The sequence below is a fragment of the Castor canadensis genome, chromosome 1 (assembly GCF_047511655.1).
Source record: "Castor canadensis chromosome 1, mCasCan1.hap1v2, whole genome shotgun sequence".
In the NCBI taxonomy this organism is placed as follows: domain Eukaryota; kingdom Metazoa; phylum Chordata; class Mammalia; order Rodentia; family Castoridae; genus Castor; species Castor canadensis.
In genome coordinates, this window is record NC_133386.1 from 33,958,065 (window position 1) to 33,982,088 (window position 24,024).

The 24,024-nt window shown below is 39.4% G+C and overlaps 1 protein-coding gene across 4 annotated transcripts in view; it reads right to left on the minus strand.

Annotated features, from left to right (window-relative positions):
* Positions 1-24,024, minus strand: part of Lama2 (laminin subunit alpha 2) — a 630,868-nt gene that overhangs the window by 131,097 nt on the left and 475,747 nt on the right. For all 4 annotated transcript variants that reach the window (XM_074074982.1, XM_074074980.1, XM_074074975.1 and 1 more), the window contains exons 33-34: positions 7,329-7,471; positions 3,152-3,250 (exon numbers count right to left, since the gene is read on the minus strand). In XM_074074982.1, coding sequence (XP_073931083.1) covers positions 3,152-3,250; positions 7,329-7,471 — 242 coding nt within the window. The remainder of the gene's footprint in view (positions 1-3,151; positions 3,251-7,328; positions 7,472-24,024) is intronic.

Below are 24,024 nucleotides of genomic sequence, written 5' to 3' on the forward strand. Positions count from 1 at the left end.
CTAAGATCTGAACTGGATGTTTACAGCTACTTTATTCATAGTGCTCAAACTTAGAAGCAACCGAAATGTCCTTCTGTAGGTGAATGGATAAATAAACTGTGATACCTCCAGATAGTGGAATATTTTCAGCAGTAAAAGGAATTGAGCCATTAAGACATAAAAGGATACAGAGAAACCTTAAGTGCATCTTACTAAGGGAAACCTGACAAAGTCTATACTGTGTGACATTCTGGCAAGGACCATACTATCGAGATAGTGAAAGGATTAATAGTGGCTAGGGGTTAGGGAAGAGGGATGGGTGATGAGGTAAAAACAAAAGATTTCTAGGGCAGTGAAACTATTCTGCAGGATCCTAGAATGGCAGATTCATGCCATTATGATTGCATAGAATACACAATGCGAAGAGTGAACCCTAAAGTAAACATGGACTTTGGGTGACAACAATGCACTGTTGATAAATGTACCAGTCTGATGGGGGAGATGAGGGGGGTGGGCAGCTGTGGATATGGGAGGGCAGAAGGCATGTAGGAAGTCTGTTCTTTTTGCTCAACTTTGCTTTGAACTTTAAACTTCTCTTAAAAAGTCTATTTTAGTTCATTTAAAAAATTTAGCATGGAGAGTCTGCTCAAAAGATGAAAGCACATGGGCTAAGACACAATAAAGATCTGACAGTTCTGGTGAAATAGACTCAAATCATCAAGCTACAATAAGCTCAGTGAGAGCAGAGGCGGGGCCAGATCTTCCTCTTGTACCCACAGTGTCTGCCCCAGTGCCTGGACCATGGGAGGTGCCCAATAAGTATTAATTAAATGAATAAGATAAATGAATGAAAAGCCACCTGTTTCATGGTATTTTTCCTAATTACCCCAACCAGATTAAATTGTTCCATTTTTAACCCAAATCAAAATCACATTAAAATTCCACATTATTCCTGTTAGAATAGCTATCATGAAGAACACAAACAACAAATGTTGGCGAGGATGTGGGGGAAAACAACCCTCATACACTGCTGTTGGGAATGTAAATTAGTACAACCACTATGGAAAGCAGTATGGAGCTCCTCAAAAAACTAGAAATAGAACTGCCATACGATTCAGACTACTGATGAATGGATAAAGAAAATGTGGCATTTATATACAATGGAATTTTATTCAGCCATAAAGAAGAATGAAATTTTGTCATTTGCAGGTAAATGGATGGAACTGGAGAATATCACCTTAAGTGAAGTTAAAACCAGGTTCAGAAAGCCAAAAGTCGCATGTTTTCTCTCATGTGTAATATAGACCTAATACAAATACAACCAATATTATAAAAAACAGGTAACACCAAGGGAAGGTCACATACAAGAGAGGGAGAGTAAAAGAAGAAGTTAAGAAGGTACTTCCTTGTATTTCCTATGTAAGAATGAATATAGAATTTTTAAACCTGTTGAAATCACCATAAGAAGGGTACTAAGGCAGAAAAGAGGAAAAATAAGACTTGTTGAAACTATTCCAGGAAGGGGGAAAGCAGGAAAAAAGGAGAATGATGGAGGGGGTGAATTCAACTATGATATATTCAATATACTGTAAGAACTTTAGTAAATGCCACAAGATACCTCTAGCACAACAATAAAAAAAGAAAAAAAGAAATTGTTCCATTTGTATGAATTTCTCAGATACATTTTTTGATCTGTTTTATTCTGTCGTATAATATATTTCCATGCATTTCTCTTATACTATCCTCCATATACCTAAATGCTTATGCACACAGACACACACAGTAGACTCTGCCACAACTCATTTAAAATCTTTTATTTAGTAATAGTCATGCAACAAATCCAAAATTCTTAAATTAATATGAGATTTGTATATTCGTTATGCTAATTTAGCATCTAAATACATTTGACATAAGCTTTACTTTATAGCTGTGCTTTCTCTATTGCTGGTCTGATTTGTGATAAAAGATTCCATATGCCATTTTTTCAGCATTATGTGCTCAGAAGCCATTTGATTTCTCTGTGGAAATTTTCCTAATCCAGTAGCAGTTTAGGTAGTGAAAGTACCGTGCCAGTGGAAATGGAGCCGGGCTTTGGAAAGTCCCTGAGTTTAGGGAACTGGAGAGCCATTGTTAATTCACTGCACTATTATGGCTTGAAGCATGTCTTTTTTAAAATACAAAACGGCTAGATAATCGCTAAGAAACTTCTAGCTTCAGTGTTCTCCGTTTTTAAAGCTTAAGTTTAGATAATCAATTGGATTCCTAAGTGACAGGCCAGTTTCCTTTTTCATGTGTTTTTCTGGCCACAAGATGGCGGGCTTATGTTGTTTTCTTCATTCTCAAACAGCAAAAAATTATCTTAACCTTCTCAGAATTTAAAAAATTTAAAGCTACCAATTGCTGAAGAAGTCTGATAAATGCAATGTGGATTTTAAAATCTGATTTTAAAGTGTCTTAAATGTTTTGGAATTTTACAATAAAGAAACTGCCTCTTTTGTGTAGGAGTAACTGATTTATGCTGTATTTTTACAAAAAATGCAAAGCTCCAAAGAGATCAAAGATACCACAGTATTTTCATTTGTTTTTCTTTTTCTCTACATAATCAAGCCAGAGAACTGGAAACTTAGAATTGATTAAAAAAAAAAATAAAAACTTTACCATGCAAGCTACTGGATAAAGTTCTTAAAGTACTTCTAATACTTTTAGCTTTTGACTTTGACATTCCCAAGTATCCCAAACTTGCATTTTTTTTTTTTCCTGGAGGGGTGGTGGTGAAAGGGGCATGGTTACTATGTTCTAAGATTTGATTTGAAGCAGAATTAGTAAGACTAATTCCTATTTCATGCATCAATTCTATAATTAGGAAGAACAACATTTCAGAACCTCGAAGTAACACTCCTTAATTTCTAAGGAAAAAATTTTTTTGGCGGGTGTTACTGGGGTTTGAACTCAAGACCTTGTGTTTACTAGGTAAGTGTCCTCAGCCCTTTTTGTTTTTTTCAGTTTAGTTTTCAGGTTGGATCTCATTCTTTTGCCTAGGGTGTGCCTTGGACCACAATCCTCCTACTTCCAAGTAGCTGGTATTATATGTGTTCACCACTACACCCAGTCCAGGGAATTAATTTCTTAAGGTCTATCTGCTCTAAGGAGATTCATGATTTTGTCAACTTACCCTGGTCAGAAGCTCATTCACTTCCATCACGAGTGTATTCAGATTGCCCTCTGCCAACTGAATGAGTCTCTCTGGGGCTCGCTGAGGGGAGAGAAGGTGCTGAAAAAGATTTCACACAATATATATTTTAGTAAATGGTTTTGGAGTAATCATAGGTTTGAACAGAACACATTTTCCCTATGTATACAAAGAATTTAGCTTTTTTGCTTTCAAAAAAACAAAAAATACTGCCAAAGATAGAAACTATTTCAAGTGAGCACTTATCCACTGTCCCCTCTGTCTGCCATGCTGAATATTCAGGCAAATAGTAAAAATTGTGGTAATTTATTGAGAAATTACAATGTGTGAAGCTTTTTTGTTTTGTTTTTACACTTAATTCTTATAAGAGCTCTATGAGGTAAATGTTATTCCATTTTGTGGATGGACGAGTGTGGCTTATGGAGTGTTAAAAATTTGAAGGAGATCACATAGCCAGTGAAACTTCTGATTCCTTAAGGCTTCCATTCCAATCAACAGACAACTTTTATGGGTAAGAAGGAGAGAGGCAGTCCTTGGCAAAGGGGCCTGGCCTGGCCTCAGTCTTGGTAGAGCTGGCTTGGCTCATAGCTGGGCTGTGTTCTCCTCCTGTGGAACATAAACAGTCTCCCAGGGCACTATCATAAGGCAGGGTCATTCTGGGATAATGATGAATAAAATGAAAAAGGAGGTCACTCTGTAACCTTTCCTAAGACAGGCAATTCACATCTCTGTATGGGCCACAAAAATACTCCAAACTCCCATTTCCTGGCTAATATCTGACCTTTAGTGTACCTTTTTACCAATCATAGTTTTAGACTTCTGCTCTTCCCTTCTAGGTGATATTAACTAGAAAACTTGACCAGAGACCCACTCCCACTTCCTAATGGCACAAGAAAGCGCCATCTCCCGCTTCTTGGAACCTGCTTTCCACTCTTCTAGGCCTAAGGACAAATACTACACATTATTCCTCGTACCCTCTAACTGAGACACCCCACAACTCCCCATGGTGTCCACAGTTGCAATGAGTTAATAAATTCAACTTTATTCCATCATGTGTGTGGTCTTGGTGGTCTTTGGCTGGGGCCAAGGGAAAACTGGCACAAGGAAAGAAACTCAGCAGAAAGGTTACATAATTTGTTTAATAGTTTAAAATATTAAAATGGGTGCTAAGCACCCAAATAATAGATGCATAATGAAAGAAGAACATAAACACAGAATCAAGTCAGAATGGAGTTTAAAGAACAGCAAGATCATTTTGATCAATGCTCAGAAGTAAACCTCTTCCCCAGGTCCCATCTGTACTTCATGGCCATTGCCCAATTATTATTTTAAAAATAATTTATGCTCAACTGAAATGTTTGCTTTTCTAATTTAATTTCTTTTCTTTGTATTCTTTCTGTGTACATGGGAAATAACTAGTCAGCATACTGTTTGTGAAAGCTCTTTATATTTCTGAGTCCCAGGGGACTAAGAAGTAAACTCAGATTCCTCTGCCTGGCTTTCAAGGTTGTCCTTTGTATTTCATTGCTCCACTCAAGTCTCTGGCTTTATCTTTCACTAGCAGACCTGACTTCTACTGTCTGCCAGGCAGGACTAATTCATCCTCTGTGCCTGTGGCAAGAGTATTCTTGAGCTGGAGGTATGGTGGGGGCCTCAAAACTGGCTGACCGGGTCCTCCCAGGTAAGTTATTTTATCTCTCTGAGGTTTGCAAAGATAGTTTCATTCTCACAGGCCCTAAAGTTATAGTGCTTCTATACAGATACTAGCTCCATGCTTTGTAGCCATGTAACCACGTGTCCCAAACAAAACTTCTCTGTGACTCAATTTCCTTTCAAAAAGTATAGATAATAAGATATTTGTGTTTCAGTTAGTATGGGCTGCTACAACGGAGAGTGGGTGGCTTGAACAAAACACACACTTCTGGAAGCTGAGAAGTATAAGATTAAGTTACTCACTGATGTGGTTCTTAGTGAGCTCTTACACATGGCTGCCTTCTCCCTGTGTTTTCAAATGGTAAACAAGCTATCTCTTTCTCTTTTTATTTTTGTAAGAATAATTCCTTCATGAGGGCTCATCCTCATGCACTAATCTAACCCTGATTACCTGCCAAATATTCCATCTCTAAATACTATCACATTGGGGGTTAGGACTTGCTGTGGTTAAGGAATGTTTGTGTCCCTCCCAAATGCATATATTGAAATGCTAGTCCCTAAGAGAACAATATTAAGAAGTAGAGCCTTTGGGAAGTGATTAGGTAATGAGGGTGGAGCCCTCATGGTTGGAATAACACTTTTATGAAAGATACCCCAGAAAGTTAGCTATTCTCTTCTACCACATGAGCATAGAGCAAGAAGTCACCATTTATGAGGAAAGAGCCCTCACCAAGCATGGAATCTGCCTTGATCTTGGGCTTTCCAGTCACCAGAATTGTGAGAAATAAGATTCCATTGTTTATAAGGTAATCAGTGATGGCATTTTGTTACAGCAGCCCAAACAGACTAAGACAAGGCTTCAACTATGAATTTTGCGGGAGAGAAACACTCAATCCATGAAAATTCCTTTCTTACTTCTTGGCATTTCTGTAAGGGTTATGTAGGATAATCTATGTGAGACTTCATTTTGTTAAGTAAATTGAGTTAGTGTTAGAATATCATTCTTGTTAACTATTGTTAGTTACTTAGAATAGTATTCTTGTTATTATCATTAGTTTCTTCTTCTGAAAAATAGGGATAATTAATGGCTATGATCAGGATTAAGGAATAAATTCCCTATAAAAGTATCTGCCAGCACCTGCTGAATAAATCTTAGGTTTCTTTCTCTAGTCCTTACCACTATTTCTCTGCCTAGTTACATGGTTTCCAAAGTCAGGCATGGGGGTGCACAGCTGTACCCAGCATTCAGGAGGCAGAGGCAGGAGGAGCTTGTGTTTCAGGCCAGTCTGGTCTACATAATAAGATCCTGCTTCAAAGCGCAAAACAAAATGGTGTCTACCCTTCAAGTTCCAACAAAATTACACTCTCATCAATGTGTGTTCTCTAGTTACCCTGAATCTTACTGATTTTTCCAACATTTATATTCCATTGTACTTCATATCTTTATAACGCACTTAGCAATTAAGTATTTTTGCTAATTGCTTAATTATTATTTAATGTTGTTTTAATCATACAGAATCTAAGCTTCCTGAGGGTAGTAACAATACTATACTGTCAAGAAATCCCCAGGGAACCAGGTGTAATCCTGAGACATTCTATAAGTTTTCAGTAAATACTGGATAATTGACTGATAGATGTGATTAACCTCTCACCTTAAAAAATAACCAAACAAACTTACTTCCTTTCTCATGAAGGACCAAAAACTTTAATGTTTTAGAATAGTGTGTCTCAAACTGGTGCTTGCAGAAGTACTTTCAAAGTGGTACAAAATTTTAATCTTGGGTTTTTAATTTGATAATAACCTTAAATATTAATGCAAACTCTCCTGAATCCCAGGCTAGGCATCTGAGAGATGGATACCACCACCTGATCTCAGAGTCTACATTTGCATGTGTGTTTGATCTTATGGTAAATTGAGAGCACAAGTCACATGCCCTTGTCAAGTGACACTAAGTGTCATTTTAGGAATCCTTATAAGGTGCTCTCCAGTTCAACCTTAGGGAGGTAGGAGAAATGAATTACCACTTGTCACCTGTAGGGGTAAGAACCTGTGGAGAAGTAGTCAATATCATATTCTTGTTGTAAAAAGCAATTTGCTTTCAGCCCAAATCATATTACTCTAGATTAATGCTTTTAATTTGAATTTTATTGTTTTTTTAGGCTTTTATAAGGATTAATTTGTTTTGATTTTATGGAGCTATAAGTATAAGGAGTACATACCTGATTTTATGCTTGCACATATTTAAGTCACATAATAAAACTGATTTAGGTCAAACAGTATATGTGTGTGTGGGAAGAGGTATATGATTCTCTTTTCCTCTAATTGAGCTCCATATATTACAGTTCCCTAGTTGGAAAAGTACTGATGTAGAAAGTCTCTGAACCTCCCTAACAGCTGCTTCCCTGATTTGGGGCAGTGGAAAGAGCATGTACCAATTATGGCCAGCACTCCTGGGAAACATCTGTCATCTTGGCCCTGGCCCCTGCTGTTATAGTACCGACCTACCTTGAGCTCTTGGGTTGTATTTTCAAGGCCATACAGAAGTGTGTACGGAGCAGGCAGTGGGCCTGTGAGGTTGACGTTCATGGCCGTCTGCTCCAGGCGAGCCAGGTCATTGAGAAGAATGCCTGTGCATTCATCTCCACAAACTGTGAAAAGGAAATGACAAAGAACATTTACTTCTGCCAAAGATCCCAGCCAGATGTTCAAAGACTTCAGCTATGAAATAGTTTATGGCCCTAGCATAATTTTGTGAAAGATGGTGCTACTCATCTCAGATAATTAATGCTATCAAATGGATGGCAACAATTGAAAAAATGAGAGTAACAAAAGAGCCGGTGTGCCTGCCACCCAGAAACTGAGATAAAGAGGGTATCTAAATAGAAGAGCAAAAATTTTTTTTGGGGGGGGATGTATATCGCAAAGTAGTAAAGGAAGGGTAAGACTCAGAAAATAAAATGATAAATACACCCAAATCCCCACATGAGCAATCTATAGAAAACCTGTAAACAGGGGCTGAAATATTTCCAGTGCATCAAAATTGTTCTAGATATGGCAATGCGCACTGCCACCTTACACTGCCTTGCAGGGTGATTTGGTCTACACATGTGTCAGGTATTATACATCAAAAGTTATACAAATTATTAACTTGCTATATATTCAGCAGAATTTTTTAAGTCAAAGGAAATAATTTTTCTTTTTATAATTATTTGTCTTTTCTTGATATTTATTTACTTTCTTACTAATTTGTTAACTCTTCCTCCTTAGCCTTCAGCACATTATCATTCGTAATTAGATGTGGCCTCACAAATCCTTACCTTGGGGATTAATCATATCCAGTCTTGTAGATAAATAAGTCTGGAAAGGCTTATTCTTTAAGTAACCAAGAGTATCTGTAATCTTTTTGATGAAGAGGAACTATTCAGTCTTGACAGTGGTAGATTGGGGTTAGTGGTAGACTCAGTAGAAAGAAAAAATGAATTTTTGCCTGTATATTATCAAATAAATCTCATAAATAGCAGTGAAATTTTTAAAATGAGCATATGCCCATTCTTTGGTTGGATTTAAAAATATATCTTTCACTTTGCACTTTTGAGTTTTACATAGCAGAGTAATGAGGTGTATCTTCATGCCAAGGAGCAAATATTGCAACGTTTATGGTTTGCATAAATCCAGGTATACAGTTACATTTCTGTCTTCTATTCTGTAGACAGAAGTATCAAAACTATACATGTTAGAAGAGAGGGCAATATATAACATGGGAATGCTGAGATCTGAAGCAGTATTGGATCATGCCCAAAACTGGCAAGAATTCAATTAGTTCTCTAAATAGCACTCCCATGAGCAGTTTAATGGAGAAAAAGCCATTAACAGAAGCTTGTAAACAAAGAGAAGTAGTACAGAGGGTGATTTTTTTGATAGGACAACAGTTAGAGGTGAGTTACCAGCTCCCTTCACAGGGACTAAACAGCCCCAGCAGGACTTTTAATAAATCAGTTCCTTGCAGGTGACACCTGCAGCCATGGAGCGTCATCTGTGGGGCTTCACACACTCCTGACGCTTTACAAGTGAGTGAACAAGAGACTCTGGAGGCAGGAGCAGAGGTATGGAGGTAGGGCTGGGTCTCTCTTTTAACCAGAATGAAAGAGAATGCTTACGTCCTAGAACTAAGTAAAAGGAATCAAGATCATGGTTTCATACCCGTGTGCAGGGCAAACTTCAACAGACCTACATTAAACAACTATAGAAAATACAACACAGGTAACAATTAAGTGCCAAACTGGATATCTAAAAACATCGAGATCCACATCTAATTCTCAAAATCTGGTGGACTTCAAAATTATCTAAAGGACTTTTTGAAATCCCTGTGGACTAGGCCAACTTTCTGATTTAGGAGGTGATTGAATTCACTGATTGCTGATTTTGTGCTGAGAATGTACTTTTCCTAACAAGCTCCAGGTGACATTGATGCTATCGGTCTGTGCACCATGATGTGGGTAGTCGCCAGAGCAGCTGGCTTTGCACCGACTGGGAGATTATTAGAGGAATATAGTCTTGGGCTCTACCCCAGGCCTTGTAAATCTCAGGCTGTGCTTTGGGAGATATGATCTATGTACAGGAAAGTGTGAAAAACTCAGTGGAGATCAGAGGTCTCATCTTTGGCTGGGCATTACAATCACATGGGAGTTCATGAAATGTAAATGCCTGGGCCTTTCCCTTCTCCATCTCCTGAGATTCTGATTTGGTGGGTGTATGGTAAGGTCCACACATTAGTATTTTTTTTTTGTGGTATTGGGTTTTGAACTCAGGGCCTTCACCTTGAGTCACTCCACCAGCCCTTTTTTGTAATGAGTTTTTTTGAGATAGGGTCTTGCAAACTATTTTCCCGGGCTAGCTTCAAACCACGATCCTCCTGATCTCTGTCTTCTGAGTAGCTAGGATTACAGGCATGAGCCACTGGCACCCGGCATCAGTAATTTAAAGATTCTGGATGCATCAGTCTCATAGTTAGGGTTTAGAACCACTAGCTGTGGTGACAGGGATGTCAATGCTAAGGAAAGTAAGGAGCTGGAGGAGGCCGTTTTGTTTGTATCTCCTCTATGTAGGACATTTCTTCTTTACCCACCTGGTTATTGGTGTGCAGGTCAAATGTTCAAGTGTGACTTCTAATTCAGGATATAATACATATATACATTGAAATGCCATAATGAAACTCCCTGTATAGCTATCTTAAGAAAACAAAAATGTCTTTTTTATCAAAAAAACAGAGGACAGGAAGATAAAATAGGTCCTGTCTGTGGGAGAGGGGAGGATATAAAGAAAGGGTGAATATGGTAGAAATATTGTATACTTGTGTATTAAAATGTCAAAATGAGACATGTTGAAACTATTCTAATAAGGGAGGGAGGACAAAGGAGAATGACGGAGGGAATGAATTCAATTATGATATATTATAAGAACTTTTGTAAATGTCACAATGTATCCCCAGTACAACAATGATATAATAATAAAATGAAAACAAGTAATACATCAAAAAAGTGTGACTTCTCAGAGGAGAAGGCCCTGATGACTCTGAAGTTACTGTGACCTGAACTACTTGTAGATCACTCCTGAAAATGCTTTGTTTTATTATCTTAACCTTCAGGTATGTACTGGCTATCTTATTTTATTGTTTGCATATTTATATACTGTTTCTCCCTCACTTGAGAAGGGATTGTGAACATCTGGTCCCATTGCCTAGGGAAGTGTCTTGCACACAGTAAACATTCAATAAATATTTGTGTATCGATATCTTTGTGAAAGAAAATATTTTGAACTAAGAGAATGGCAGGGGTCAATATTTGAGCAAGACAGATGTACACAAGCTCATGAAATGGTGAAAACAAGAAGGCAGAATGTTTGAAAAACAAGAGAGGGTACTGGACAAACAAGAAATATCTGAGTATTAGAATGATGTGTTTAATAAGAAATGGAGAACCACAAGGGAAGGAACAGAGAATAGGATAAAAACAATAATGAGAGAGAGAAAGAAAATAGTCTTGTGACTGGAGAGGCAGAGGCTGTCTACTCAAGAAAAATGGATGGGGCCAGGTGTGGTTGCTCATGTTTGCAATCTGGCCACTTGAGAGGCAGGGAAGGGAGGACTGTAGTTCAAGATCAAGCCAGGCAAAAAGTTTAGTGAGACCTTATCTCAAAAAACACACAGAGTGTGGTGGTATACACCTGTAATTCCAGCTATTGGGGGGTGGAGGTAGGAGGATTGCATCTGAAGCTGGTCAGAGCAGAAGCATGAGACCCTATCTGAAAAACAAGTTAAAGTGAAAAGGGCTGAGGGCATGGCTCAAGCGGTAGAGTGCCTATCAAGCAATCTCAAGGCCCTGAGTTTAAACCCATGTACTGAAAGAAAAGGAAAGAAAAGAAAAGAGAAATGGCCATTCCGTAAGAGGGCATCATCAGTCAGCTGACCTAGGAAAGAGATACTGGAATGGAAGGATGGAGGAAAAGAAAACAATTAGAAACATTGCATTTAGGTTATGTCTACATCAAGGTGATGCTTATTTCTGGAATGGATTAAAAATTGTGACAACTTCTTTGCTGCTACTCCTATGAACAGGTATCTCTTTCCTTTCCTCTTGAGTCTGGGTTGGCTTTACCGCACACTCTGATGAACAGAATGTGACAGAGGGACTTTTTTGTTTTTGTTTCTAAGTCTCAATCTCCAGGGGTTTATACTTTTTGCTTTCATATGCTCATAACCCTGCTGCTTGGGGTACAGCCTCAGGTTAGCCTCTGTGAGGAAGAGGCTACATGGAAGAGAGAGGGGCAGGCTGAAGCTGTCATCAGCTGACTCCCCACTGTGTGAATGGAGCCATCTGGGAACCCCAGGGGTGGTTACAATAGACCTGATGGACCCCAGCCCAAGTTTGCAACCTATAGAATCATGAGATAATTCTGCTCATGATTGTCGTTTTCAACTTTGCAATGACAGCGATAGAAAGACAATACACTCCCCCAAATCACGCAGGTGTGATTTAGAATACAGACTCAAATCAGGGACATTCAAGTTGCAATTCATAAATCAAAGAGTGATTATTACATTCTTAATATCTCTTGGAACTATTAGGAACATGTAGCTTCCTTTCTCATTGAGCCAAACAAGTTCCATTTGTTCCTTGTGAAATTGTAATTTTGGACTATATTCCCAGAAAGTAATCAAGTAATTTGTTCTGTTGTCAGTTTCAAGATTTTGAAAGATCATTGATGATATGATGTCTCTCCATGCTTTTTAGGGTGCTGTGTTCTTCAGGAATCCTTTGGCAGCCTTTCCTCTAATTTATTTCTATTGTATAATTGACCTGTTTCCAAGAAGACATTAAATCAATTTACTAATAATAATCTGGCCAGATTCTTTACAGGCTATTTCTAGAAACTTCCAGGGAAAGTCCCCACAGCTTTTCAGCTTTTACCTCATATAAGAATAAACCAGGGACTAGAATGCAGAACCAGATCTGATTTACTGTGGTATACTACAGAGTAAATTACTGAGCTAGAATGCCAAGAGGCATGACAAATACTGCTTTTTTCTGTCATTTGTTCTACCATCTTCAGTTGTTGAAATGAAAACGTATTTATTTGCTCTTTCAAGGATTCATACATTCCATTTTGTCTCTGTGTCCAAAGGTCTATTATTACCACATATATTTTGATCTCTGTACTTAACTTTTTGGGGAACAAAGTACAAGAAAATTTCCATAAGTGATAGGTAAGTTTTATAGTGTGCTCCAAGGAATATACTAACATATGTCTGAATAGGTCAGAAAGACTTATGAATACACCAGCCATGAGGATTTTTCCATAGTGTCTGTAAAAGTCTAGCTCATGCAGTTATAAGATAAACACATGGGGAATTGTGCCCTGTACCTAACAGTTTGCTATTTTATTTTGACACAAAATATTTTACTTTTACTGCAAGTTACTTTTATTTGCCCTCAAAAAGTCTGAAGTATCTGGTAACAGACGTTGAAAATGGGATGTAAATTAAAAACAAATTTAATTCACTATGATAGGAAAAGAGTCTACAGAAACATGGAATATTCACATTATGTACACAAGTGCTCTTTGATAAAGGTGCAGTGTAAATTAACAACTATTTCATAATTTGGACCCCAAATAACCTCTCTAAGCCATTCTTCTAATTCAGCAATACAGATAAGGTTATAAAGTGAGATTCTGACTAAAATGCATGAGAGCAAAAGCAAATATTTCAAGACTATGATTGTATTTTACATGACTAAATGTTTCCGAGGCTCTGCCTATAAAAGTGTCAGGATAAATTTGTGTCTAATATTAACACATGCAGTACTAAATTCAGATCGTTTTAGCTGGGCACATGTAAGGGGAAAATCACGCAGACAATATCACAGATCTTTCAGTTAGCAATTAGTACAAAATATTGCATTTCTACCAGAGTCCCCCATGCATAATAATTACTGGTTTACTGTTACAAAAATTCAAAATTGCATTCAAACCAAAGAAGCTAAAGCTGAAATGAGTGCACTGAGCATTTTTGAAAAGGCCAAACCTCTTGACCAATTTTAGGTAAAGATAAATAAATTATCTGCTCCAGTCACCTAGGATTAAAGGAGTATCCCTATTTTATCTTTTTAACAAAGATAAAACTTAAATCTTAATGTGTGTATTTTAAATTAACCCTTCCAGATGAATGACACTGACATATCCTTGCATCTGGAGTTTATGTTTCTTTCTTTCTTTGTTCTTCCCAAGAAGAAATACTTAGATTAGTATATATCTAGAGATTATTAAACTAGATTCAGCTATTCTATATTATTATAAAATAAATATCTCATATAATATTTAATTTCAGACTCATTAAAACAGCTCTTTGTTATTTTTGTTTATTTATCTTTTGGCCATTACTGAGGTTTGTGCTCAGGGTCTTGTGCTTGCTGGGCAAGTTCTCTACCACTTGAGCCATATGCCCGGCCTTTCATGCTTCAGTTTATTTTTTAGTTAGGGTGTTGTACTTTGCCTTGGACTGGCTGCAGACTGCCATCCTCTTACATTAGCCTCCTGCACAGCTAGAATTGCAGGAGTACACCACCATGCCCAGCTTGTTTTTTGAGACAGAGTCTCCTAACTTTTGACGGTCTCTGTGATTTTCCCAATCTCAGCCTCCCAACTAGCTAGGATTACAGGCATGCACCACTGTGCTTGACACTTATTATTTCTTTGAGTACAGATAAAGGTATTCTGTAGATTTTAGCTGAGACTGATAAATTTATTCATATGCCAAGGTGTGAAATATATATGTATATAATATTTAAACTAAATCAAATTATATAAAAATATGAAAAAAGTTGAATATGGCTTAAGGATGGTATATTTTTTCAAAACTCAAATGAAAAGTTTGAAATTTTGAAGGCACTATAAATAATAGTGAGTTTTTTTTATCTGCACAATATTCATTACACAGAAGGCAATGTATCCTCTTTTGCTATCATGACCTCCTCTAATATTCACAGCAATTCTATGAGGAAAGTACTATTAATATCTTAATTTTACAGATGAGAATAGTAGTCACAATCAGTGTATTTTTCAATCTGTTAGCAAGGCATGAGAAAAACTCAGAGTACAAATGTAAGGTGGTCATAAAAGTGGTTTTCTGTGACAGGAAGAATCTAGAACTAGCGATAATTATGGAAGATTAGAATTCAGCCTTAGCTAAGAAAACATTTCATCAGAAACTGATAAGGTGAGCAAGCCATCATGCCTTTGCAAAACAAACGGCCATGAGATAGCAGTGGTCATGTCAATGGTTAGGATTTACTGAGCACATCTTACATTTAGACACTTTACATGCATCCATGTGGTATTGTTTTTGTTTTAGAAATGATAAAATCAGGATTAGAAAAATTAGCCAATCTAATGTGACACACGTTATCTGTGATAAGCTAGGATTCACATCCTCTGTAGCCACGTCATAACTACAAGCTTCCTTGTACTGGGACTCTGTTTCCAGGAAGCCACAGAAAAAGAGAGTAAGGTTGGACTGTTTTATAAGACTTTAAACTTTACCATCATGTAGTTCTATTGATTGCTGAGATCAGTAAACCTTTTGAGCCCAACCAGAGTGAAAAATCAAAGCAGAATTGAGTTTACTCTCAGAATAAATCTTGGATGAAAATAAAGGCAACAGTGACCAGCTTTATACTCCACATGACCATCCAGTTGGATAGCTCTATTTTGTCTCCTTTTTCTTTGACGGTACTAGGGTTTCAACTTGAGTCATGCCTCCAATCTTTTATGATCTGGTTATTTTGGAGAGAGGGTCTGGCTTTTAACTCAGGATGGCCATCCTCTTATTTTGGCTTCCTGCCATCTCTGGGATGACTAGCACAAGCCACCACACTCAGTTTTTTTGTTTGTTGTTTTTTTACATTGTAATGGGGGTTTCACAAAGTTTTTTTGTCAGGACAAGGTCACAACTGTGATCTCCCAATCTCAGCATGTGCCGCTGGTGCCCACCTTGTGTGGTTCTTTTATGTACAAACAGAACAACTTTCTTAATGTAATAAGCATATCACTGAAACTGATCCTTAATTACTAAAAAGAATATCTACCCGGTTGTTCCACACATTGGTAGCATGAACCAACACTAAGAAGGATGGCGACAAGAAATTCAAGCATTTTTGATGAATGAAACAGGTGACTAAGAAGTAGAAATGATGTGCATAGAAAGTGCTGTAATAGATTTCATAATATGTGGATTTGACCATCATGTCCTGGCTCAGAAAGCTATAGCAAACATATGGGCATTTGAGTAGGAACTTCCTTGGGCACTGAGTGCTGGTAGAGACAGTTGGTCATTTAGGGGGCTTTGGTGAAGGACGACCACATGCAAAGTCACAGATTGATGAATCATCATTGAATCTTATAAAACAGAAAATCCTGTTTGTATACAATGATAACAATATTCTAATATATTGTTTCTGCTCCTGTGTATCAGAAAATTATCTGCCATTCTTAATCATCTTTGATTATAGTGGATCCACAGTTTTCTAGTGATAATAAGAGCTGCTGTTTATGGTGATAAAATCCTTGGTGGAACTGGTTATTAAACCAATAATCCTGATTTTGTCTCTGCAAATCAAGATCAAGTCCTCTTCATGATAGTTTTTGCACCATTGGCAAGCAAAGCATTATCTTATATGTTATATTTTAAATAAATCATGAGTAGAAATGATAAAAATGGATGTATTCCAATACCTCATATGCAGGCTTAAAAAGAGTGAACATCGGTTAGATATTTATAAAATGCTATTTCAGGAACTGTGTGTAGTAACAGTTTGCCAGAGGTTACTAATTTTAATTGCAATACTACAAGACTGTAATATATTTCATGATGCCACCATAATCTATTTTGAACATCACATGAGTTATTCTGTGTTAACAATGAGTCTTAAGAAGATAGGGCATTTTTTTGTATGTATCATAATACAAAACTTTTCTCCCATATAAATAATGGATTTCTTGCTCACACTCAAATTTCAGAAAAGCAGGTGGTAGTTCTCATTTTATAAAACAACATGTCAGTTATGAATGAGGGTTGAAAAGGGAGTATGGATTGTATAACTTAACTTACTAAGAGGCATCTTGCTGTGGGGAATGCAATAAAATATTTACTTAGAATTCATGAAAATACAGAAGGGAAGGACACATTGTAGAGCTGTCCCAAATAATCAGCAGTGAAGTTTGAGCTAAGGGTGTATTTTGGTGGTAGAGTATTTGCCTAGTATGTGCAAGGTTATGAAGTTAATCTGAGCACCAAGCTAGAATGTCTTTTGTCCTGCAAAAAGGATGGTCTCTAATGAACAAGACTATAATACATAGCACGATCTTTTAAAATTTAAAGGAAGAGGTCCAAAGGTTAGTATTATCAAAAAATTATTGTCTTATTGGACTTACATTTAAAAACATTTTCATTGTGTTTCTTAAGCCTTTTTATTTTTGTTGGCAATAATGGCGCCGATAGGTTTCAGTTTTTACTGCAGCCTTAAGCTTCTGTTTTCCAGGGTCACAGTCCTGCCTCAAGTCTAGCTTGAATCCTCCTTCTGCCCCAACCTCCAATCAGCATGAACCATAAGATCCTAACCAATCAGATCATGCTGAGTCTCACTGAGGGCTATTTAAGCACCTGCCCTTCTCTCTCTCTCTCTCTCTCTCTCTCTCTCTCGACTCTCTTGGCTCTCTCCCTCTTCCATCCGGCAATAAAGAATCTCTTGGCCAGATCACTCCTCTCCACATGGTCACTTTTGGGGCCTATATTTCCTTACATTTGGTGCCATGACTTGGATGGAGGCTCCCCACTAATCCTAGTGGGACCCCCATTCCAACTCACCCCACAACCACCCTGAGGACGTGACTGGCCAGGACTCATCCTCCCGATTGCCCTAGCTCTCATCCAACACCGGACATTCTTTGGTGAGTCCACCTACCCTTCTTGGGCTCCCTTTGCGGTCTCTCCCTTCGGTGTCTCTGGGTTTTAGAACACTTCCCCTGCTTTGGGCTATCTCTGGGTGGCTCAGATGGTAGAGGGATCCCCTTCTCCACAGGGTTTGGATTTTACAGGGTCCGGGACCCTACAAAACCTAGGCCTAGGTAATCCAAGCCCCTGGCCTCTGGCCTGCAAACCACCTGAACTCAGTGATGGCTGATTCTCATGCACTTTGCGTTTTCTCGGATATTTGTGCTGCACGAGGATGCTCCACAGTACATAATATCTTCCTCTCCCATTCCGGGACCGGGTCCCTCATAGTGGGTGCCTCTACATCTTCTCTGCTGTCTGACTCCCCATTGAGATGCCTCCTCAATAATTTAGACACCTTGGGTTTGACCCCCGACATAAAACCAAAAAATTAATCTGCTTTTGCACTCAAATCTGGTCCACTTATCCTTTAGACAACCAAAGTCACTGGCCCCCGTTTGGGTCTTTAAATCCCAACCTTTTACGGGACATATAACTACTGTGAGCGATAGGGACGATGGGGAGAGATTCCATATATCCAAGCCTTTTTCATACCTCCATCTAAATCTGGCTCTCTGACTTCAAACCCTCCCTCCATACTTTCTGTTCCCCTGCACAGATTCTATCAGCCTGTAAACCAGTTTCTAAATTCGCCAATTCCTCTCCAAACCTCCTCCCTCCCCATGTAAACAGACTTCTTGCACTGCTTACCATACCTATCTCCTCCTATCTTCCTGAAAAACTTTCCCCATCAAGGAGTTAAGCAAGACACTCCTTGCCAATTCTGACCTCAAAGCGGTTCCAGCTCTGAGAGAGCTCATGCTTTATTCGGTGACCAGAGAGTGCAGGTTTTGTTTTGCTAAAGCCTGCCAGTACCAATCAATGGGAGCAACCTAGAGACACAGGTGATGGCTAATCCCTCAGGTGTGTGCCATGCCTCCAGGCTCTGCCTTCCCCTCCCTACCTAAGATGTCAGCACACCTTTTCTGCCTCCTCCATGGTCTCACCACATGTCCTTTGTCTCTGTCTGCCTTCCCCTCCCTGGGCTTACTGGGACCCTGGCTCCCATGAAAAACCTGTAGCATGGTACCTTATGACTTAAGTTATAACAACTAGTTTGCCAGGCCTCTCAGTCAAAAGTAACTTTAAATCAGCTGCTTTACAAAAGCACTTGCAAAAACCTGCAGCTGCCACGCTTTTGCTCTAACTCCACCCCCACAAGGGGAGGAGGGAAAGCAAATAGGAGCACCTGTGCACAGGATGCCGGCTCCTGGACACAGCAAAAACGCCTGCCATAGCTAAGAGAATCCATAGAGAGGACCAGCAAATCCTGGGCCACCAGCCACACGTGGCATGGCTGTGGCCTGCCGCCACTTCCCCTAGAATAAACGCACACAGAGTACACAGGAAGGGGGGAGGGGCGACAGGCCACAGGATCAGCCCTAGGCAGTCAGGGTCATTTGTCCCAGGTGTGTGTGGAGGGAGTGGCACCTTGCACAAGTCCTGCTCCTAGCCCCACCTCACACCTCAGGGCATCAGACCCAGCCCTTGTAAGCCAATTGTTAGCTCAAGGTTATAGTTCCAGAAATAGCAAAATAGACATTACTGTGGTCTCTAAACTTCTCATTTAGAATTTTCTATACCTTTGGCCTCAACATAAATTTTTCCCTCCACATATTAACACTAGTTGTCCCGTATGGCACTGTTACTGGCCTGAAATGCCCTCTGAATGCCCTTCTCTAACTTTACAAATGATTTCTTTGTTAAAAAGGTAGCCTTTATTAAAGAGGCTGCCTGCTGTTAGCTAAAAGACAGGATCCTAACGTTTTGTTCTTCTAGATGGGACCTGCATCTTCCAGTCTTCTGGCTGGTAGATGTTGGAAACTTTGTACTGAGGTTGGCCTCAGTATGCCTTGGGTGACCAAGAGAAGTGGCCTTCACAGGGCTCCTTAAATTACAATACCATACTCCAATTAGACCTTTTCTATAAAAGTAAAAAAAAAAAAAGTAAACTGAGGTCCCCTATACAAATTTCTCTCATTAGAAAAGCAATGGGTTTGGGCCCAGGCCACTCAGGTTGGAAATGATTATATGGCTCAAGCAGTAGAATGCAGCTTTACAACCATAAAGTCCTGAGTTCAAGCCCAGTACAGCCAAAGTAAGAAATAATAATAATAATATTTGGGGCTGTGGAAGTATCTCAATGGGAGAATGTCTGCCCAGCATGTGCAAAGCCCTGGGTTCAATTCCCCAGCATTACTAAAAAAAAAAGAAAAAGGTAAAGAAGGTAAGTGGCATTAATGTCACTTCAGCCATCTCATAGTGGAAAAACATAGTTTAACCTAGACCAGATCCCTCATTCTTCAAGCAAGGAATCTGAGGCCCAGAACAGTTCAGAGACTTGCTCTCCAGAGTGTCAGGTGTCAATGTAAGATAACAACTTTACTTTACAGCAACAATTTAAAAAAAAAAAAGAAAAAATCCTCTTACCTTTCTACAGCATCTTAAGGACGCTATCAGAAAGCTTACCATGGTGGACTCAGAGTCACAGGAGAGAGAGGTTCTCCTCAAAGATAAATTTCTAACAGTCAGTCCCAGATATTTGTAAAAAACTCAGACTGTGGCTGAAGGGAAAAGTCATTGAGCCAAGTAATACAGCTAGCCATGTCTGTATTTATGGCTATGTCTGTATGTCTGGGACCTTACTAACAGGAGAGAAAAAGATAAGAGACACCATGGCCTCATTGCTGCTCTCAGAGAGGGCCCCACCCGACTGGGGCCTGCATCCTGAACTTGCTACTGTGGTGGACAGGAGGAGCACTTCTGCAGAGAATGCTTAAGGGGGGACAGCCCGGGAGACAGCCCCGCCCCCAACCGGGACCCTGCCCTCTGCAAGGGTAACCACTGGAGGTCTAAGTGCCCCCGTCACCAGATGGAAGGCGAGGTGCCTCCTTCTATGAATTGATGGGTCCAAGCCTCCTGGCCACACTCCACTTCTTGGCATCAATGTTGAGGAGCCATAATGGCAGAAAACCAAAAGACCATTTTCCTCCTAGACAGTGGAGCCCATTTCTCTGTTTTACCTTTTTCTCCTGGTCCCCGGTCCAATGACAAAAGTTATCATTTGGGGCAAATCTGGCCAGCCCCTAGAGTGCTATTTTACCTGGCCTCTGGCCTGCTCTTGGGGAGACCTCCTCTTCTGTCACTCTTTCCTCATAGTACCTGAAACTCCAGTGTCCCTGATGGGACAGGATTTACTATCTCAATTAAAAGCTCAACTTCTCCTCCCCCCAGGCAGCTATCTCTGCTGCCCCCTCCTTCAGGAACAAAGAGATTCCACAGTGTGGACTGATGAGATGAGTGTAGGGTGAGCCAGGACGGCCCTCCCTGTTCAAATAAAACTCAAAGATTCCTCACAGTTTCCACACCTAAAACAATATCCCCTCAAGCCTGAGGGATGATGAGGCCTTATGCCGATCATAAATTCCTTAAAACAACAAGGGCTGCTAATGAGTTGCTCCAGCCCCTATAATAAATTTAAAATTCTTATGAAAGTTAATTTTAAAATACAAGTTACAAAGTAAACAACTGGAAAGGATATAGATAGGTAATAAATGTATTTTTTGAGAAGTTAAAGGAAAAAGGAATGGTTTTTTGGATAAGAAGGGATTTTGCAAAGAAGGCGTTTGTCCTTAAGATTGTTTCAAATAGGAGGGATAAAAACAAGCCATCAAAGGGTTTAGTATGTTATATAAAGGTCTGAGTAAGTTTTAAAAGTGTATAATAAAAAACTTTGATGTGTGATAAAGTTAAAGTTAAATATAATCTAAGAGTTGCCTAAGAGATTTTTAGGGTCATGTCAAACTAAAATCAAATCCTCTATGTCTATGAAATAACAAGGTTATCTTAATATTGTTCTGCTCTGAGTAACATCTACAAAAAACCATTACAGAGAAAGATTTTATCAAAGAAATTATTCGTGTTTTCTGCTGATCTTGTCAAGCTTTTAAGTACTACTAAATCAGAGTTCATTTACATATTTGCTTATGTGTCTTAAATGACCACCTTATAACAGTGTTATGTTATTCTTTATCTAAATATGGTACAAACATTTAAAAAGTTAAAGGTGTCAATTTATATAAAATAATGAGCTAAAGCTCTCTTTTATTCAAGAGTGTTACGTTTAAATCCTGACAGTCCCTGCCTCCCACAGATCACCTACCTAGGTGTGGCCTTAAAGGGACAGACTCACTCCCTGAGTCATAAATGCATCAACCCAATCTTCCATTTCCCAACCCCCCATACCATAAGACAGCTTACAGCTTTCCTGGCAGTTATAAGATTTTGCAGAATTCAGATCCCTAGGTATGTAGTCCCTGAACAGACACCTTTTTATGCTCCTCCTAATATTCCTATTTGGGTCTTAGATAATGTATGGCCACCCATTTCTCTTAGAAAACTTGACTCCAACAGACTCTGCTCCTCTGGCTGACTACCTGCCTTCTCAGGGAACTTCTCAGAGAGCATGCAAACCAGATCTTTTCCCACCCTATAACAATTTCTGTTAAACCAGGGCATCTTGTTCTCCAAAAAGGATCTTCTACCCTCTCCATTGGGACTTCGATGGACCAGCCCTCATCTGGTCATTCTCATGACACCCACTGCTGTCAAGCTCAATGGGATCCACCAATGGCTACACCTCTCAAGAAACAATTAGAAAAATGGAGAAGGGAACTGGAGGACTCTTGAAATTGTCTAGGGGACAACATTTCACAGTGGTTCTCCTGGCCAATGCCCGTCCTAATGCCTGTGTTTCTTGCTCTCTTATTCTTAAGCTTCCTCCCTTGTATCACACTGCATGTCTGCTATTGCTAATCAGAAATTTAACCAGTTGTACCTCCAGGGATACCAACCTCTCCAAAACGTGAGGATAGTTGGCTGATACCCACCATGCGGAGGTCGGAGGATTGGCTCGAGACTCTTTATGACCTATGGCTACAAGAGACCTTCATCAACTTCAGGGAAGAGGAAATTTTCACGTTTGGAGCCTGGGTGTACGCCATCATGAGACTCACTACCCCAACACCATTTGCCAACTAACCCTCCCTTCCCCTACGCCACCCCTTGTCAGCTCAAAGAAGCCAGAGCGAACACAACACCCCCTTCCCTAACAAACAAAAAAGGGAGGAATGTTGGCAATAATGGCGCCGATAGGTTTCAGTTCTTACTGCACCCTTAAGCTTCTGTTTTCCAGGGTCATGGTCCTGCCTCCCAGGGTCACAGTCCTGCCTCAAGTCTAGCTTGAATCCTCCTTCTGCCCCAACCTCCAATCAGCATGAACCACAAGATCCTAACCAATCAGATCATGCTGAGTCTCACTGAGGGGTATTTAAGCACCTGCCCTTCTCTCTCTCTCTCTCTCTCTCTCTCTCTCTCTCTCTCTCTCCTCTCTTGGCTCTCTCCCTCTCCCACCCGGCAATAAAGAATCTCTTGGCCAGATCACTCCTCTCCATGTGGTCACTTTTGGGGCCTATATTTCCTTACAATTTTTATTCCTTATTGAGGTAAAATGGGTTCTAAGCCCACAAGAAATAACTGAATACAAGCCTGATTTCACTAATATTGAATATATTGGGTAAAATTATGTTAACTTTCTGCATTTTGTTTTAGCAGCCAGTATGGAGATTAAGAAAATAAGATTTACAAGATAGACTTAGTTAAGTTTAAATTATAGTTGTGTTGAAAAGTGATTGTGAACCTTGTGTTAGTCAACTTTCTGTCACTGTAATGAAAAATCTGAGATAATTAACTTATAAAAAGGAAAGGTTTATTTTGGCTCACAGTTTAGTAGGTTCCAGTCCAAAATCCAGCATACTATTGTTTTGGGTCTCCAGTGGGCTTGCCAGATGGCAAAGCCAGGGAGCAATAGAGAAAAGAAAGGGCCTAGAGTCCCAGAATTTCCTTTGAATGCCTGCCCCCAGTGTTCTAGAGACCTCCTGTAAGTCCCTGCCACTTTAATGTTCCACCCCTTACAAATAATGCCACCCTGCAGACCAAGCCTTCAGCACATGAACTTTTAGGAACACTTGTCAAACTATGGCACAACTTCAACTGCCTAATTTAAGTTTTCTTATCACACAATGGAGACAATAATGTGTAAGGATGCTGGAAGAATGAAAAGAATGTAAAGTGTTTAACATAGTGCTGGCAAATGATAAGCTCTCACTCAAGGTAACCCTTGGAAAAAAAATTACTACTACAGTGAACCTGTTTGTGGTGAAGGGAATGCTGCAATCTGAAGATGTTGCTTTCTTTTGGCCAGGTGCTAACTCTATTTGGTAGAACTGATAACTTTAGTGGGGCTGAATTTGATTCAGTAATTGTAAGGACTCGGGTCTACATATTTCTTAATGCAGACACAGGTAATTTGAATAAACTCATCATGCCATAATGGGAACATCATGTACAAAAGTTCTGTGTCCTGCAGGAAATTCCATTTTGGATTCAGACAATCTAGCTTGCTCATGGTAAGTGGCCCTGGCAGCTACCAGTCTTTTTTAGGAAGTTAGGAGGAAAAGGAAGATCTCCCATGACTTCTGTAATACTTCTGTGTCGCCTGGTCTCTTTCAAAGAATTTTATATCTTTCATTAAATAAG